This window comes from Babylonia areolata, chromosome 9 (assembly GCF_041734735.1).
Source record: "Babylonia areolata isolate BAREFJ2019XMU chromosome 9, ASM4173473v1, whole genome shotgun sequence".
In the NCBI taxonomy this organism is placed as follows: Eukaryota; Metazoa; Mollusca; class Gastropoda; order Neogastropoda; family Buccinidae; genus Babylonia; species Babylonia areolata.
The window spans coordinates 50,003,738-50,022,362 of NC_134884.1; the positions used below are offsets into that span (position 1 = coordinate 50,003,738).

At 43.8% G+C, this 18,625-nt stretch overlaps 1 protein-coding gene across 1 annotated transcript; it reads left to right on the forward strand.

Moving 5' to 3' along the window:
* The first annotated feature begins 2,874 nt into the window (after positions 1-2,874).
* LOC143285570 (divergent protein kinase domain 1C-like) lies at positions 2,875-17,806 on the forward strand. Its single transcript, XM_076592966.1, has 4 exons — positions 2,875-3,022; positions 3,464-3,749; positions 8,117-8,995; positions 10,621-17,806. The coding sequence occupies exons 2-4, from the start codon at positions 3,540-3,542 to the stop codon at positions 10,864-10,866; spliced, it is 1,335 nt and encodes a 444-aa protein (XP_076449081.1). The 5' UTR covers positions 2,875-3,022; positions 3,464-3,539; the 3' UTR covers positions 10,867-17,806.
* Positions 17,807-18,625: the final 819 nt, after the last annotated feature.

Consider the following 18,625-nt stretch of genomic DNA (forward strand, 5'->3'; position numbering starts at 1 on the left):
GGATACAGACGACAATAAAAAAAATTAAAAAATTAAAATCAATAGACGTGACACCCAGACAGGCTACTTTTAGACTGACACTGATTGACAGATGCCAACACCTGGCAGCTGGCATGAACAAGTATGGCTTCTGTCTTGGCGTAATTGAGTTTATGGTTAATTGTTTGTCAGCATCTACTCCTTCACATCTCTGATTTTGCGGAGGATAGCAAAATAATTTGGGGGAGAAGCTTTAGTGAGTTGGGTGTCATCTGCAAACTGTGAAAATGACATCGATGTTGTCTGATGATGTCGGACAGTGGCTGAGTGCACAGACTAAATAATGTTGGACCAAGAACTGAACCTTGGGGGTACATCATTTCGAACAGGAAGTCTTTTTCATAGCTAACTGCTGTATGTAGTGCTTATTTATATGTGCATGTACATATTTTTGGCACATTATCTAGGTAGGATACTTATTTTCATCATGACTTCAGGTTATGGAGAGGGTAGTTGGAGGTGGAAGGGTATGGGGTTGGGGGGTGGGGGTGGGGGTGGGGGGATTTCCAGAATCCTAACGCTGTACACAAGTGGTGCAATGGACTGGCATGTTGGAATATTGTAAATGGTTTATACAAGGGCTTCTCTTTATGTTCAGAGATGCGACGTAACTAATAAAGTGACGAAAGAAATTATTACGTAATGATAATAGCTATTTTGTCAGAGCTTTCATGTGCATTTTCCGGCCGTTGAATTTTGAACTTCAAGGCAAAATGTACTGCCAGGGTGACTGTGCTTTTCAAGCCAACGCTGAACTCAGCAAACATGATTTTCGTGCAATGAGTTTGTATGGCCGGCTTTCGAAAAGGCGTGACTCCGGAAAAATGCCTTTCGAGTTTGTCTGTGTGTTAAGGAAAGCAGTCATCGTCCAGGGTCACAGTTTTCAGGTGGTCCAGAGAATTTCAGCTAAAAAACAATAACAACAAACAAACAAACTGACACTTCAATACTCAGTGACAAACGAACTGGCCGTCCAGTATACAGCAGCCGTTACCGAGGACAAAGTAACTGTGGCGGAGTCATTGATCAAGGACGATCCAAGAATAACATTCCAAGAGATACTGCAGGAACTGGGCATTTTATTGGGAAACCTGAGTCATTGATCAAGGACGATCCAAGAATAACATTCCAAGAGATACTGCAGGAACTGGGCATTTAATTGGGAAGCCTGAGTCATTGATCAAGGACGATCCAAGAATAACATTCTAAGAGATACTGCAGGAACTGGGCATTTTATTGGGAAACCTGAGTACAGTTCTGCACTACTGATCAGCTCGGCGTCAGTCAGCAAGCGTTGCACCCTTTGGGTCCTTAACAGATTCACTGAAGAGCTCCAGGTGTTTGAGAAGAATGATGTACCAAATGCAAGGGAAATCCAATGGAGGACGTTGAAATAGCGTCTGGAAAATCCTGACTGGCGAAGAAACATTGGTCTTTCAATACGATCCGGAAACTAGCCGTCTGTGTAGGTTTTCCAAGGTGAGGACCCACCTGTGAAGTTCAAATGATCAAGGTGTGCTGGCAACTGAGAAATGGGAGCGATTTCTTTCTCCAAATCTGGCAATATAGTTGTGATACCTCTCCGAGTCGGGAAGAGGAGGACAGTGACCTGGTATATCAATAATTGCCCACATAAAGTCTTCGACGAATGGTAGAAGCGCCGCCCACACATGTGAACGCACACCTTGGCCTGCTGCTCCACTGGTCACCTTGTCAACGTGAAGCCAAAGCTCGCACTGCAGCAGCAACTCTTGCCTTTCTCATGGCCGAAAACAACGTGAGGTTGGTCACTCATCCGCCTTACTCGTCACTGTACCTGGTCCCGGGTGACTGGCTTCTGTTCCTTTTCGTCAAGAAGCGGTTGTGGGGGAAGAAGTTCCACTGAGACATCTGAAGACGCCCGAACTCTCTTCGAGGGCAATATTCCCAGTCCGCCATACCCCAGTCAACATGATCGGGTGCCTTTGACTAGTGGTTTGAGAGGATGACTGTGCATCAGGGCTGAAGGAAGAAACTTTCGAGAAACTGGATTACTGTAGTCTGCTGGTCGGTCTAAGGTGTTCCCAGAAAGCCACATCTCAGAACGAGCTCATTCGGTGCCATGAACAGCCCTCGTGGATAGACATGGCGGCTGAACTTTGAGAGCGAAGTTCGTGTTGGTCGAGTAAAAGAAAACGTGAGATGGTGACATGGATTTCGGTGGTGGCCAGCACTGTAAGCAGTTCATGGCTTGGACAAGTTTTGTCTGCATTGCATCTGTGCATGAGTTCTCAGTGGAGCAACAGGCAGACGGGTTTCCGGCCTTACTGGGTGTTGTTGTCTTCAGTTTAACGTCTTAAAATTTCACTTGAAGTGATATCAGATGGCCTCAGTGTGTGGAAATAAAAGATGTCTGTCTTCAGCCCAAGCATGCACTTGACCTTGTGTCGAACTTCACTCCCCCCCCCCCCCCCTTTTATAACAGGGAAAGCTGTGCCTTCAAGTTCTGGTGTCCTGCTTAAGAGCTCTGTCATCGAAGTGTTTGTTGTAGATAAAAATTATCTACCATGCAATGCTGAAGCATTTCCAACAGTTCTTTAAGTCAGTGCCTGACAGAGTGACATTCCAGAAACGTTGCTGCCTTGTTTGGGAGAACGTACCAACATACGCTTGGTCTGAGTGATTGATTAAAAAAAGAAAATGTTGACGGTTATCTCTTCACACTGCCACAGTCGTTGTATCAGTCTGACAGGACACCGAGAAGCTGCTGTCTATATAATAGAAATCGCCTGTTTGGTAAAGTTCTCAAACGTATTGCAATGTAACTGACCCGGTAACTTTAATGCGGATATAAACAAAAGGAACACTGACGAAACCATCGTTGATAGATCGCCGATGTTGTAAAACTGAGCAGCAGTCGCCCAAAAGATGTGACACCGAAAAGAGAATGAAGGGAAAAAAGAAACTAAAGAAAAACAAACAGTTTTACTCGCAAACTTGTCAGGTAGGAATGAACGGAAGGAAGGAAGGAAGGAATTTTTTGTTCAATGTCCCGTCACACATATCGGTGATTGAAGACATTTTGTTAAAGTATTTATGAATACATCTGAGTATTATCGGTTAGAAGGCGTGGGAGATGTGGATGAATGGAGGGTTGGGGGAAACTGGGCAAATGAGGGTAAAAATGTGGGTGAAATTTGGAAGAAAAACAAAACAAAGAAACAAACAAACAAAACAAAACAACAACAACAAAAAAAGAAAAAAAAGAAGAACCGACTTCCCAGCTGGATCCCGGATTCGCAGATCAAACCGCAGATCCATTTCAGGAAATGAGAAAGGTTACCTTAGAAGGCCTGGCTAGGGACATTCAATAGTGTTTAACTGTGCACTTTGTAATGCATTTTCATGAAGTGGTAACAATAGTTTGCTTTTGTTTCACTTTCAGTTAACTTCATGGGCATACCTTTAGCAGTCAGCACACTCGCTCTTCAGTCACAGAGAAAGAAGCCCCACAGCGAAGCATGTTACGGTTTGTTACGTGGTGCAGGATGCGGCGATGGTTCAGGTCAGGACGGCGATACAGGTGTGGTCCCACAGTGTTCTTCTGTTCCGTGGCTGTGGTGTCGTTCCTTCTGGCCGGCCTGTCTCTGGCCTATACTTTCCGTCACCAGCTGTTTGAGATGTTCGTCAAGTGTGAAGACCTGGAATCGTTGACCTACATCACGGACTACGTGAGATGTATAGAGAGTAATGGCAAAATCTCAGGAGCCATTAGTTTATCATTTTGTCCATATGTTTGGTTTTTCCTTTCAATATTAAAGGGAAAAAAAAACAACAACCAAAAAACCAAAACAAAAAAAACCCCCACTGTCTCTGTCTCTGTCACACACACACACACACACACACACACACACACACACACACACACACTATCTGATAGAGATACAGATACAGAAGTTGGGACTATAATGAGCCTCACGGCTTTTCCACGTCCCTTCTTGAAATATGTATTTTGAGGTTTGCATTTGCATGCTAATTTGCCTATCAATTAATTGTCAAAATCATATTTCTGAGCTAATGGTCTAGGGTCGTTATCCAGAAGATTTTTGAAGTGGGTTATAGTGTTAGCTGATTTTGTTACCTTTAATAGTGCATTCCATGCTCTGATGCTGAAGGATGAGTTGTGAACATTTGTCCTACATAATTGTGTATAAAAATTTGTATTTGAACTTCTGGTTATATCAGATTTGTTAGTTGTGAAAAAAGTGTTCGGGTCAATGTCATCAATTTTGTTTATGATCTTGAAAACTTGTATCATATCTCCCCTATAGCGTCTGTATTTCAACGAGTGTAAATTCAGCTGTATCAACCGATTTTGGTAATCTATTTCCCTCAGTTCTGACACCATTCTTGTTGCTCTCTTTTGAACCCGTTCATTTCCTACAGATTGACTTTTTAATCTGGGATACCAAATTATATTTCCATTATCTAGTATTGGCCGTACAATTGTCTTATAGAGGTTAGCAAATATATCTTTATCCATAAAAGTAAAAGTTCTCCTTATAATACCCAATATCTTATTTGCTTTATTTATAGCTGACTGATTGTGGGCATCAAAAGACAAATTTTGATTAAATATTACGCCCAGGCCTTTTTCCTCAACACACTCCAAAATAACACTAGTGGTTCTGTCTATTTTCATAACATTGTCATGTTTTGGATTATTTTTTCCTAAGTGTACAATTTTAGATTTGGACACATTAAAATACAAATTCCACTTAGTTGACCAATTTAGTGAATTGTTTATATCATCTTGCAATTTCATGGAATTTCCAGTTTTATCACAATGTAGACAGCCTGACAGACAGGTAAACAAAAGCACAGTCAAAGGGAAGCAACCACACAGTTTTAGTCTTTTGATAAGTTGTTTTCCCTTGGAGAGTTGTTTGTAAAGAGAATGTTATGAAGTGGATCCTAATGAATATTAATTGTGCCCTAGCTTACTATTTTATTCTTTGTCTGTAATAAATCTTGAGGAGAAAGTTATCAGAAGTAATTATATTTGTAGGTTGGAAATTGTTTTAGAAAAAGAAAACCAAGTCCCATTACCTCACTTCCTGTTTTCTTGAGTTAGAGAGCATCTTTTTCTTGACTGGTTGAGAAGGGGCAGGGAGCCAGTATATGTCAATCTGAGGAAACAAGTTGGCATAAAGGGTTTTTTTAATTCAAGGTTAGTAAGTTACATTAAGATTATAAGTTAAATCGACTAAAAGGTAAGCCTATATGTTGTCACTGACTATGCCATGACTTAGACAAGACTAAGATATTAGACCAAGTTACGGGGAGAATTGGATCTAGTTTACCATGTTCTTTTTGGCATGGGCAGCCATATTGAAATTTGGGTAGAGCCAGTTGTGATTTTCTAGAATATTTAGTAGGCTTCTTGTTTGAAAGAGTATTTAAATAATGCTAATAATGTGTGTGTGATTAAGGTTCATAATTTAGTCCAATATTCCTGACACTAAATGAGTAGACTAATAATAAGCTTAAGTTAGTTGATAGATCTGTACAGTTTTAAGCTTATTCAAGTGGAAGAACTTTTTTTTGTTTCTTTGTTTATATAATGGCCCTTGTAGAGAAAGAAGGAGAGAGTTGCTTAGCATTGTTGGTATGTATTGTGTTATGTGCTATTTCCAGGGGCCCGTTCTTCATTCTTTGACTGCGTTGATTGCCATATCCTTGTTCTCTCCTTACCCACGCCTCCCTCCGACCTTGCCCAATTGCCCTTGTTTAAATCTACACCAAAAATTGTCCCTGGTCTAGCCCGTAAACTTCCGAAATTCTGCTACCCCGTCTCAATAGATCTGCGGCATCTTAGAGTTATAGATGGGATGGGATGATGCTTGTGTGGTCTAAAATCTATCTCTGTTGTTTTAGTGTTTAAATTATCTTGATTTTGATTTTGAAATTGATATCTTTGTTGATTTGAATCAATACTGTGTCCTAGTTAAGAAAACCAGGGGTTGATTGTTGAATAGGATTGTTCAATGAGACAATTAAATGCCTAAATAAAACTAAACAAAATTATTCCATTTGAGTAAGCAAGAGTCTTCCTCAGCCTGTCTCTATAGAGAGAGTCAGAGTGTTTTTCCCTGTTCTTAATCTTTCTTTCTGTCCCCCTTCTATCTCTCTTCTTTCTCTATTTCGTCGTTTTGTTGGTCCGTTGATTGTTTGTTCACCCTTTTCCTTCTCCTTGTGTTTCGCCATCCACCATCTTGAAATTTTTTGAGAGGGGTACTGACAGTAATATCCAGTAACTACCAACCAGAGTGTGACTGGCTGTTGCTCCTCACAGATAATGTCAGTAGACGTATCAAGCTTTCTGAATGGTGTCTTTTGGACACATCAACTTTAAAATGCAACTTAAAAATCCAACAATGATGCTGTTGTATATATATATATATATATATATATATATATATATATATATATATATATATGTCATGGGTCAGATGGCAATGCATTTTTCATGATGTATGTATTCGTCATGGGGCACTGAAGAGGTTAAAATGTGCCACTAAAATTAGTATCGTAATGTTGATATTTCTCAGTAGATTTCGACAGGCAAACTGTTGGTGAGAGCAAAGTGTACAGAAGTCAAATATGTTATTTCAGTGTCAAGTGTACAGAGATAGTCACACCACAGGGTGCTGTTTAATGTTTCAGTGTCAAGGATAGCCACACCACAGGTTGTTGTTTGGTGTTTTCAGTGTCAAGGATAGTCACACCACTGGCTGTTGTATAATGTCACGGATAGCCAAACCACTGGGTGTTGTTTAATGTTTCAGTGTCAAGGATAGCCAAACCACTGGGTGCTGTTTAATGTTTCAGTGTCAAGGATAGCCAAACCACTGGGTGTTGTTTAATGTTTCAGTGTCAAGGATAGCCACACCACAGGGTGTTGTTTAATGTTTCAGTGTCAAGGATAGCCATCCCACGAGGTGTTGTTTAATGCTTCAGTGTCAAGTATAGCCATCCCACGGGGTGCTTTTTAATGTTTCAGTGTCAAGGATAGCCACACCAAAGGGTGTTGTTTAATGTTTCAGTGTCAAGGATAGCCATCCCACGGGGTGTTGTTTAATGTTTCAGTGTCAAGTATAGCCATCCCACGGGGTGTTTTTTTAATGTTTCAGTGTCAAGTATAGCCATCCCACGGGGTGTTTTTTTTAATGTTTCAGTGTCAAGGATAGCCATCCCACGGGGTGTTGTTTAATGTTTCAGTGTCAAGGATAGCCACACCATGGGGTGTTGTTTAATGTTTCAGTGTCAAGGATAGCCATCCCATGGGGTGTTGTTTGGTGTTTCAGTGTCAAGGATAGCCATCCCACGGGGTGTTGTTTAATGTTTCAGTGTCAAGGATAGTCACTCCACAGGGTGTTGTTGAATGTTTCAGTGTCAAGGATAGTCACACCACAGGGTGTTGTTGAATGTTTCAGTGTCAAGGATAGTCATCCCACGGGGTGTTGTTGAATGTTTCAGTGTCAAGGATAGTCATCCCACGGGGTGTTGTTTAATGTTTCAGTGTCAAGGATAGTCACTCCACAGGGTGTTGTTGAATGTTTCAGTGTCAAGGATAGTCACACCACAGGGTGTTGTTGAATGTTTCAGTGTCAAGGATAGTCATCCCACGGGGTGTTGTTGAATGTTTCAGTGTCAAGGATAGTCATCCCACGGGGTGTTGTTGAATGTTTCAGTGTCAAGGATAGTCATCCCACAGGGTGTTGTTGAATGTTTCAGTGTCAAGGATAGTCATCCCACGGGGTGTTGTTGAATGTTTCAGTGTCAAGGATAGTCATCCCACGGGGTGTTGTTGAATGTTTCAGTGTCAAGGATAGTCACACCACAGGGTGTTGTTGAATGTTTCAGTGTCAAGGATAGTCATCCCACGGGGTGTTGTTGAATGTTTCAGTGTCAAGGATAGTCATCCCACGGGGTGTTGTTGAATGTTTCAGTGTCAAGGATAGTCATCCCACGGGGTGTTGTTGAATGTTTCAGTGTCAAGGATAGTCATCCCACGGGGTGTTGTTGAATGTTTCAGTGTCAAGCGTACAGGGACGGCCTCATTACAGGGTCGCTGTGTCAGCCGCTGTGTGACAGCAGACAGGTGCGGTTCAGTGAGTGCACCGATTTCCACGCGGGGAAACGAGTCAGCATCATGTCCTGCTCTGACTTCTGTGTTCCTGGCCAATCTGTTGCCGCCATTCTCAAGTTCCCCAACGCCAACTCCAGCACGGTGCTGTCCAACCACCCAGAGTCCTTTCCCTATGACCAGGAAACGGCAGACTTTCATCAGCACATGGGCGAAGTGATCCACAACATGTTGAAATGGGAGTTGGGGTTTGTGCCTTTCCCATCCAAAACCAACCTGACTCGGCTGATGTGGGAGAGAGAGGTGAGTAGATACTCAGGGAGCATAGCGTCCCAGCACACGGCGTTCCGGACTCTGATGATGCTGATGGACCAGTCAGAGTACCGCATGGTCAAAGCCCTGGAGGGCAGCGGTGTTGTTCCCAGGATCTACGGCACGTGTGGACCAATGTACCTCCAGGAGTCCTGTCCCCCTGGCCTGCTGGATGAGGCCACGCTGTCCTTCAGAGAGGCACCGTCGCAGCGTGTGCCGTGGGGGCAGAAAGCTATCGTGCTGCTCCAGCTTCTGCAGCTGATCCTGCGACTGGAGCAGGACTTCCCCCAGGTGCTGCACCTCTGCGATGTCAAGGGAAGCAATTTTGGTGTGTGCGCCGACGGCAGCGTTAAGCTGATTGATGCCGACAGTGTGTTCTTTGACAGCCGCATGATGGAGACATTTCACACGTCACAATGCCGGACGCATGACGACTGTCACTTCTTTGACTGTGGTGGCTGGTGCCAGACTGATGCCAGCAGGTGCTATATGGTCATCACCAACAATAACTTACAGGTAATGTCAGTGTTGTCACCAACAATAACTTACAGATAATGTCAGTGTTGTCACCAACAATAACTTACAGATAATGTCAGTGTTGTCACCAACAATAATTTACAGATAATGTCAGTGTTGTCACCAACAATAATTTACAGATAATGTCAGTGTTGTCACCAACAATAATTTACAGATAATGTCAGTGTTGTCACCAACAATAATTTACAAGAAATGTCAGTGTTGTCACCAACAATAACTTACAGGTAATGTCAGTGTTGTCACCAACAATTTACAGGTAATGTCAGTGTTGTCACCAACAATAACTTGTAGGTAATGTCAGTGTTGTCACCAACAATAACTTACAGGTAATGTCAGTGTTGTCACCAATAATTTACAGGTAGTGTCAGTGTTGTCACCAACAATAACTTACAGGTAATGTCAGTGTTGTCACCAACAATAACTTGTAGGTAATGTCAGTGTTGTCACCAACAATAACTTACAGGTAATGTCAGTGTAGTCACCAATAATTTACAGGTAGTGTCAGTGTTGTCACCAACAATAACTTACAGGTAATGTCAGTGTTGTCACCAACAATAACTTGTAGGTAATGTCAGTGTTGTCACCAACAATAACTTACAGGTAATGTCAGTGTAGTCACCAATAATTTACAGGTAGTGTCAGTGTTGTCACCAACAATAACTTACAGGTAATGTCAGTGTTGTCACCAACAATAATTTACAGGTAATGTCAGTGTTGTCACCAACAATAATTTACAGGTAATGTCAGTGTTGTCACCAACAATAATTTACAGGTAATGTCAGTGTTGTCACCAACAATAACTTACAGGTAATGTCAGTGTTGTCACCAACAATTTACAGGTAATGTCAGTGTTGTCACCAACAATAATTTACAAGTAATGTCAGTGTAGTCACCAATAATAACGTACAGGTAATGTCAGTGTAGTCACCAACAATTTACAGGTAATGTCAGTGTTGTCACCAACAATTTACAAGTAATGTCAGTGTTGTCACCAACAATAATTTACAAGTAATGTCAGTGTTGTCACCAACAATTTACAAGTAATGTCAGTGTTGTCACCAACAATTTACAGGTAGTGTCAGTGTTGTCACCAACAACAATTTACAGGTAATGTCAGTGTTGTCACCAACAATGATTCTCAGGTAATGTCAGTGTAGTCACCAACAATAATTTACAGATGATGTCAGTGTTATCATCAACAATTTACAGGTAATGTCAGTTTATTTACAGGTCATGTGTGGGTGTGGGTGTGGGTGTATGTGCGTGTGTTCAATCCACTTTCAGTTCATATCTGTGAACGAGAAGGTCATATCTGTTTTTACAGTCCGTAATTGTTTTGTTGAACTAAACAGCTAACAGAACTGGAGATGACATTTAGTGAGGTGGCAGAGTTATATAACATGGGGTCAGTCTCAACACTGGAGAAAAAAAAAGTTTTTTTCCAGCTGTGCACATTTTGTTAGAAGTCTGTGTGTGTATGTGTGTGTGTGTTAGTGTTTGTGTGTGTATGCATGCTTGCCTGCATACACACAAATGCCTATGGTTGTGTGCCCGTTCACTCAGACCGGTATAGTTAGCACATGACTGTTTTTGCCACCCTGCAGACGCTGTGTCGTGACGTGCTGTCCAGCCAGCTACCCCGGGTGTTTGGTGGGGGGTCCCTGTTCCACAACGCCCCACCCTCTGTGGCGCCCCGCCTGGAGGCCGTGCTGCAGCAGTGTCTGGACCACAGGTCAGAGGAGAAAGGTCAGTGGGGTCAGATCCCTGTCAACAAACCTCCCCTGTCGCTGCTGACCACCATGACACGCCTGCTGGAAAAGAGTCTGGCTGACATGGATCATGGATTGTGAGTCTGGCCGACATGGATCATGGGCTGTGAGTCTGGCCGACATGGATCATGGGCTGTGAGTCTGGCCGACATGGATCATGGGCTGTGAGTCTGGCCGACATGGATCATGGTTTGTGAGTGTGTCATGTCAGTACACGGATCATGGGCTGTGTGTGTGTCATGTCAGTACACGGATCATGGGCTGTGTGTGTTGTGTCAGTACACGGATCATGGGTTGTGAGTGTGTCGTGTCAGTACACGGATCATGGGCTGTGAGTGTGTCGTGTCAGTACACGGATCATGGGTTGTGAGTGTGTCATGTCAGTTCACGGATCATGGGCTGTGTGTGTGTCATGTCAGTACATGGATCATGGGCTGTGTGTGTCATGTCAGTACATGGATCATGGGCTGTGAGTGTGTCATGTCAGTACACGGATCATGGGTTGTGAATGTGTCGTGTCAGTACATGGATCATGGGCTGTGAGTGTGTCATGTCAGTACACGGATCATGGGTTGTGAATGTGTCGTGTCAGTACACGGATCATGGGTTGTCAGTGTGTCGTGTCAGTGCACAGATCATGGGCTGTGAGTGTGTTATGTCAACCATTACATAATGAGGGGACAATAACTGTTACAGTTATGATGATACCAGTGGTACTGCTGTTCCTGGAGGAAACCTGAAGAGAGACGGTGTGGTAGTGACGTGACGTGAAGAGAGACGGTGTGGTAGTGACGTGACATGAAGAGAGACGGTGTCGTAGTGACGTGACATGAAGAGAGACGGTGTGGTAGTGACGTGACGTGAAGAGAGACGGTGTGGTAGTGACGTGACGTGAAGAGAGACGGTGAAGTAATGACATGACGGTGAAGTAGTGACGTGACAGGAAGGGACACAGTGAAGTAGTGACGTGACATGAAGAGTGACGTATGAAGTAGTGGCGTGTGAAGTAGTGACGTGACAGGAAGGGACACGGTGAAGTAGTGACGTGTGAAGTAGTGACATGACATGAAGAGACACGGTGAAGTAGTGACATGACAGGAAGGGACATGAAGTAGTGACGTGACAGGAAGAGAGACGGTGAAGTAGTGAAATGACAGGAAGGGACATGAAGTAGTGACGTGACAGGAAGAGAGACGGTGAAGTAGTGACGTGTGAAATAGTGACATGACAGGAAGGGACATGAAGTAGTGACGTGACAGGAAGGGACACAGTGAAGTAGTGACATGACAGGAAGGGACACGGTGAAGTAGTGACGTGTGAAGTAGTGACATGACAGGAAGGGACACAGTGAAGTAGTGACGTGACAGGAAGGGACATGAAGTAGTGACGTGACAGGAAGGGACACGGTGAAGTAGTGACATGACAGGAAGGGACATGAAGTAGTGACGTGACAGGAAGGGACACGGTGAAGTAGTGACGTGACATGAAGGGACATGGTGAAGTAGTGACATGACAGGAAGGGACACAGTGAAGTAGTGACGTGACAGGAAGGGACATGAAGTAGTGACGTGACAGGAAGGGACACGGTGAAGTAGTGACATGACAGGAAGGGACACGGTGAAGTAGTGACATGACAGGAAGGGACACAGTAAAGTAGTGACGTGACAGGAAGGGACATGAAGTAGTGACGTGACAGGAAGGGACATGAAGTAGTGACGTGACAGGAAGGGACACGGTGAAGTAGTGACATGACAGGAAGGGACATGGTGAAGTAGTGACGTGACAGGAAGGGACACGGTGAAGTAGTGACATGACAGGAAGGGACACAGTAAAGTAGTGACATGACAGGAAGGGACATGAAGTAGTGACGTGACAGGAAGGGACACAGTGAAGTAGTGACATGACAGGAAGTAGTGATGTGACATGAAGGGACATGGTGAAGTAGTGACATGACAGGAAGGGACACAGTGAAGTAGTCACATGACAGGAAGGGACACAGTGAAGTAGTGACGTGACAGGAAGGGACACGGTGAAGTAGTGACATGACAGGAAGGGACATGAAGTAGTGACATGACAGGAAGGGACATGGTGAAGTAGTGATGTGACAGGAAGGGACACAGTGAAGTAGTGATGTGACAGGAAGGGACACGGTGAAGTAGTGATGTGACAGGAAGGGACACGGTGAAGTAGTGATGTGACAGGAATGGACATGAAGTAGTGACGTGACAGGAAGGGACACGGTGAAGTAGTGATGTGACAGGAAGGGACATGGTGAAGTAGTGACGTGACAGGAAGGGACATGAAGTAGTGACATGACAGGAAGGGACATGAAGTAGTGACGTGACAGGAAGGGACAGGAAGTAGTGACATTACAGGAAGGGACATGAAGTAGTGACGTGACAAGAAAGGACATGAAGTAGTATGAAGTAGTGACGTGACAGGAAGAGACACGGTGAAGTAGTGACGTGACAGGAAGGGACACGGTGAAGTAGTGACGTGACAGGAAGGGACATGAAGTAGTGATGTGACAGGAAGGGACATGGTGAAGTAGTGACATGACAGGAAGGGACATGGTGAAGTAGTGACGTGACAGGAAGGGACACGGCGAAGTAGTGACGTGAAAGGAAGGGACATGAAGTAGTGATGTGACAGGAAGGGACATGGTGAAGTAGTGACATGACAGGAAGGGACATGGTGAAGTAGTGACGTGACAGGAAGGGATATGGTGAAGTAGTGACGTGACAGGAAGGGACATGAAGTAGTGACATGACAGGCAGGGACATGGTGAAGTAGTGACGTGACAGGAAGGGACACGGTGAAGTAGTGACATGACAGGAAGGGACACGGCGAAGTAGTGACGTGACAGGAAGGGACACGGTGAAGTAGTGACATGACAGGAAGGGACACGGTGAAGTAGTGACATGACAGGAAGGGACATGAAGTAGTGACGTGACAGGAAGGGACACAGTGAAGTAGTGACATGACAGGAAGGGACACGGTGAAGTAGTGACGTGACAGGAAGGGACACGGTGAAGTAGTGACATGACAGGAAGGGACATGGTGAAGTAGTGACATGACAGGAAGGGACATGAAGTAGTGATGTGACAGGAAGGGACATGAAGTAGTGATGTGACAGGAAGTAGTGACGTGACAGGAAGGGACATGAAGTAGTGACGTGACAGGAAGGGACACGGTGAAGTAGTGGTGTGACAGGAAGGGACACGGTGAAGTAGTGACGTGACAGGAAGGGACATGAAGTAGTGACATGACAGGAAGGGACATGAAGTAGTGATGTGACATGAAGGGACACGGTGAAGTAGTGACGTGACAGGAAGGGACATGAAGTAGTGACGTGACAGGAAGGGACACGGTGAAGTAGTGATGTGACAGGAATGGACACGGTGAAGTAGTGACGTGACAGTAAGGGACATGAAGTAGTGACATGACAGGAAGGGACATGGTGAAGTAGTGACGTGACAGGAAGGGACATGAAGTAGTGACATGACAGGAAGGGACATGAAGTAGTGACATGACAGGAAGGGACATGGTGAAGTAGTGACATGACAGGAAGGGACATGAAGTAGTGACATTACAGGAAGGGACATGAAGTAGTGACGTGACAGGAAGGGACATGAAGTAGTATGAAGTAGTGACGTGACAGGAAGGGACATGAAGTAGTGACGTGACAGGAAGGGACAGGAAGTAGTATGAAGTAGTGACGTGACAGGAAGGGACATGAAGTAGTATGAAGTAGTGACGTGACAGGAAGGGACACGGTGAAGTAGTGACGTGACAGGAAGGGACATGAAGTAGTGATGTGACAGGAAGGGACATGGTGAAGTAGTGACATGACAGGAAGGGACACGGCGAAGTAGTGACGTGACAGGAAGGGACATGGTGAAGTAGTGACGTGACAGGAAGGGACATGGTGAAGTAGTGACGTGACAGGAAGGGACATGACAGGCAGGGACATGGTGAAGTAGTGACGTGACAAGAAGGGACACGGTGAAGTAGTGACATGACAGGAAGGGACACGGCGAAGTAGTGACGTGACAGGAAGGGACACGGTGAAGTAGTGACGTGACAGGAAGGGACACGGCGAAGTAGTGACATGACAGGAAGGGACATGAAGTAGTGACGTGACAGGAAGGGACACAGTGAAGTAGTGACATGACAGGAAGGGACACGGTGAAGTAGTGACGTGACAGGAAGGGACACGGTGAAGTAGTGACATGACAGGAAGGGACATGGTGAAGTAGTGACATGACAGGAAGGGACATGAAGTAGTGATGTGACAGGAAGGGACATGAAGTAGTGACGTGACAGGAAGGGACACGGTGAAGTAGTGACATGACAGGAAGGGACATGGTGAAGTAGTGACATGACAGGAAGGGACATGAAGTAGTGATGTGACAGGAAGGGACATGAAGTAGTGACGTGACAGGAAGGGACACGGTGAAGTAGTGGTGTGACTGGAAGGGACACGGTGAAGTAGTGACGTGACAGGAAGGGACATGAAGTAGTGACGTGACAGGAAGGGACATGAAGTAGTGACGTGACAGGAAGGGACATGAAGTAGTGACGTGACAGGAAGGGACATGAAGTAGTGACGTGACAGGAAGGGACACGGTGAAGTAGTGACGTGACAGGAAGGGACATGAAGTAGTGACGTGACAGGAAGGGACACGGTGAAGTAGTGACGTGACAGGAAGGGACATGGTGAAGTAGTGACGTGACAGGAAGGGACAGGAAGTAGTGACGTGACAAAAGAGAAAGACCATTTGATAGAACATTAAAAGTATGAATGTTACCAAAAAATGGCAAAACAAAAGTCAGGAGATTATTTGAATTATGCAAGCTTCATCAAGCGGATGTTTTTGTCCAAAATTGACATTCTTTCAGTGGTTTATGAATGAAACATTGAAATGCGTTATTGTTTTAGGAAATACAGGAAGTGTGTATAAATACAGGAAGTGTATGTTGTGCAAGAAAGCATTTCTGGTATCAGTGGCACTGGCTACATTGGCTGCATGTGCTGCTGTTGGCCAGAAATTAGCATTTCTTCACCTTGCTGCCAAGCAGAAAACTGCAGGTTCCTAAATGGTTCTTGACTGTTGGTGGACCGTATTGTGTAAACTGTCCTCATTTTACTGCTGAATTTGGGCATCTGCTGTAACACAACAAACCCTCACACGCACACACCTCCTTCTCCATAGGTATATATTTAGCTTACATCATAACAAGGTGTGAGGGCTTTGGTTGGTGACCAGGAGTCATATAAAGAATCATTTCAAAACAGATGATGCTGAAAACTCTTGCTGACCATGTCAGTTATCAGTTGTGAGGTTTCTCAAGGCAGGATGGGGCTGAGCACATATTGTTGGTGTACATATATACAGATTGGTCAACATATTCAGAAAATGTTGATCTGCATACAGCGTTGTGCATACAGACATTGTTGGTGCAAATACAATGGTGTTGATGTATTGTGTCAACCTGTGTAACTACAGAAATCCAGGAGCTGCCACAGCTTCAGCCCCTTTCTGTTTGGGTGTTCCCACCTTCCCACAGCTGGCTTCCATCTTCAGCCCCTTTCTGTTTGGGTGTTCCCACCTTCCCACAGCTGGCTTCCATCTTCAGACCCTTTCTGTTTGGGTGTTCCCACCTTCCCACAGCTGGCTTCCATCTTCAGCCCCTTTCTGTTTGGGTGTTCCCACCTTCCCACAGCTGGCTTCCATCTTCAGCCCCTTTCTGTTTGGGTGTTCCCACCTTCCCACAGCTGGCTTCCATTCTTTCTCCATCTCTGGATCTTGCACTTAAAACAATCTCCCTTTCGCTTCATCAGTGTCTGATTTCAGTTCTTTCAAGTCTGGCCTTAAAACCTGCCGACCCGTTTCCAAAAAAACTCCTCTCTTTCTCTCCAAATATTCTTTTGTCTTCTATTTCCGGGTATTCATGAGTTGTTCTGTTTCCATGTATTCATGAGTTGTTCTGTGTTCATGAGTTGTTCTGTGTTCATGTATTCATGAGTTGTTCTGTTTCCATGTAATGATGTATTCATGAGTTGTTCTGTGTTCATGAGTTGTTCTTTTCCCATGTATTCATGAGTTCTGTGTTCATGTATTCATGAGTTGTTCTGTGTTCATGTATTCATGAGTTGTTCTGTTTCCATGTATTCATGAGTTGTTCTATTTCCATGTATTCACGGGTTGTTCTATTCCCATGTATTCATGAGTTGTTCTGTGTTCATGTATTCATGAGTGGTTCTGTTTCCATATATTCATGAGTTGTTCTATTTCCATGTATTCAAGAGTTGTTCTGTGTTCATGTATTCATGAGTTGTTCTGTGTTCATGTATTCATGAGTGGTTCTGTTTCCATGTATTCATGAGTTCTTCTATTTCCATGTATTCATGAGTTCTATTTTCATGTATTCATGAGTTGTTCTGTTTCCATGTATTCATGAGTTGTTCTGTTTCCATGTATTCAATGCTTGTAAAAGTTGGGTGTGAAATGAAAGGCTTTAATTTCTTTCTGCACAAGATTTAGCGCTATATGAATACATTTATTATGAAGATGATGATTATTGTGATATGAATAAGGGTTGTTATTATTACACACTCACCTCTGTGAAATGACTGTTGGGATGAGGAGTCGTCATGAACACTGTTCACCATTCCATTCTGTCTGTGGTGGTGCCAGATCACTTGATATGTCATGTTGTGTGTGCGCGCACGCATGTTTGTGTGTGTGTGCATGTTTGTATGTGTGTGTGTGCTTGTGTATGTATATCCATGTGTATGTAAGTGTGTGTGTACATTTTTGTGCGTACGTCACTATGCTTGAATGCATTCCGTGTGTGTGTGCATGTACATGTGTGTGTGTGTGTGTCTGCCTGCCTGCCGCTGTTTGCCCAAGAAAATCCATTATTTTGGTAGTTTTGTGTTGTTGTTTTTTTCTATTCTCATATGCATGGCTGTCTTGTTTTGCTCACAATAAAAGTTGACATGATTATAAGCAAACTGGACTGCAAGTGTTTGTCTCTTTCTCCATTTTTTGTGCCCCATGCTGCACAGTGACAATTCTTCCAGTCAACAGTTACTGTCAAAGAATGAGACAACATGGCACACATTTCATGGTTTTATTTCAACTGGCAGTGTCACCAAAGCCATTTCCTGGTCATGCAAGCACAGTGTTGGAGCAATGTGAAATGCCTGGAAACACAGGTGCAGAATGACAACGCTGGAAACTACAGAAACATTTAAAACACAAGGCCCACCCCCACCCCTGTGTTATTTTTGCTCCATTTCTTAAAAATATCTCTTATAAGTTATGACAAGTTGTACTGAAACACTTTTTCTCCATGGCTTGCTGGTTTGCAAAAAAACCCCACCACCACTAGCTATAACACAATTATCATTACAATATATTCTTGTTTCATTCTGTATTTTCCAGATTCACACAACACAAAAAGAAGAGATTATGGAATAAGGTCTTTCAATTTCAGACTTTGAATTTGCTAGAAATTCTGCAGAGCTCAAAATGTGTTTAGCAGAATGTGTTGACATTCTTTTATTTCCAATTAGAATAATGTCCATGCGTCTTTCTCATGTATACAGCTAAACGATTCCCTGCTTCTCTGTCATGATCCGAAAGCATGTTAGCACTGATAAAACTACTGGCAGTATAATTCTTTACCTTTGTTTTTAAATCATCTAACAAACACACACATACACTCTCTCTCTCGTTTGCAACACATACATATTAACAAAAACAACAACAACAAAAAACAAAGCATACTGCAGAACACATCACAGCTAATGCATTCCTTTTACCTTTTA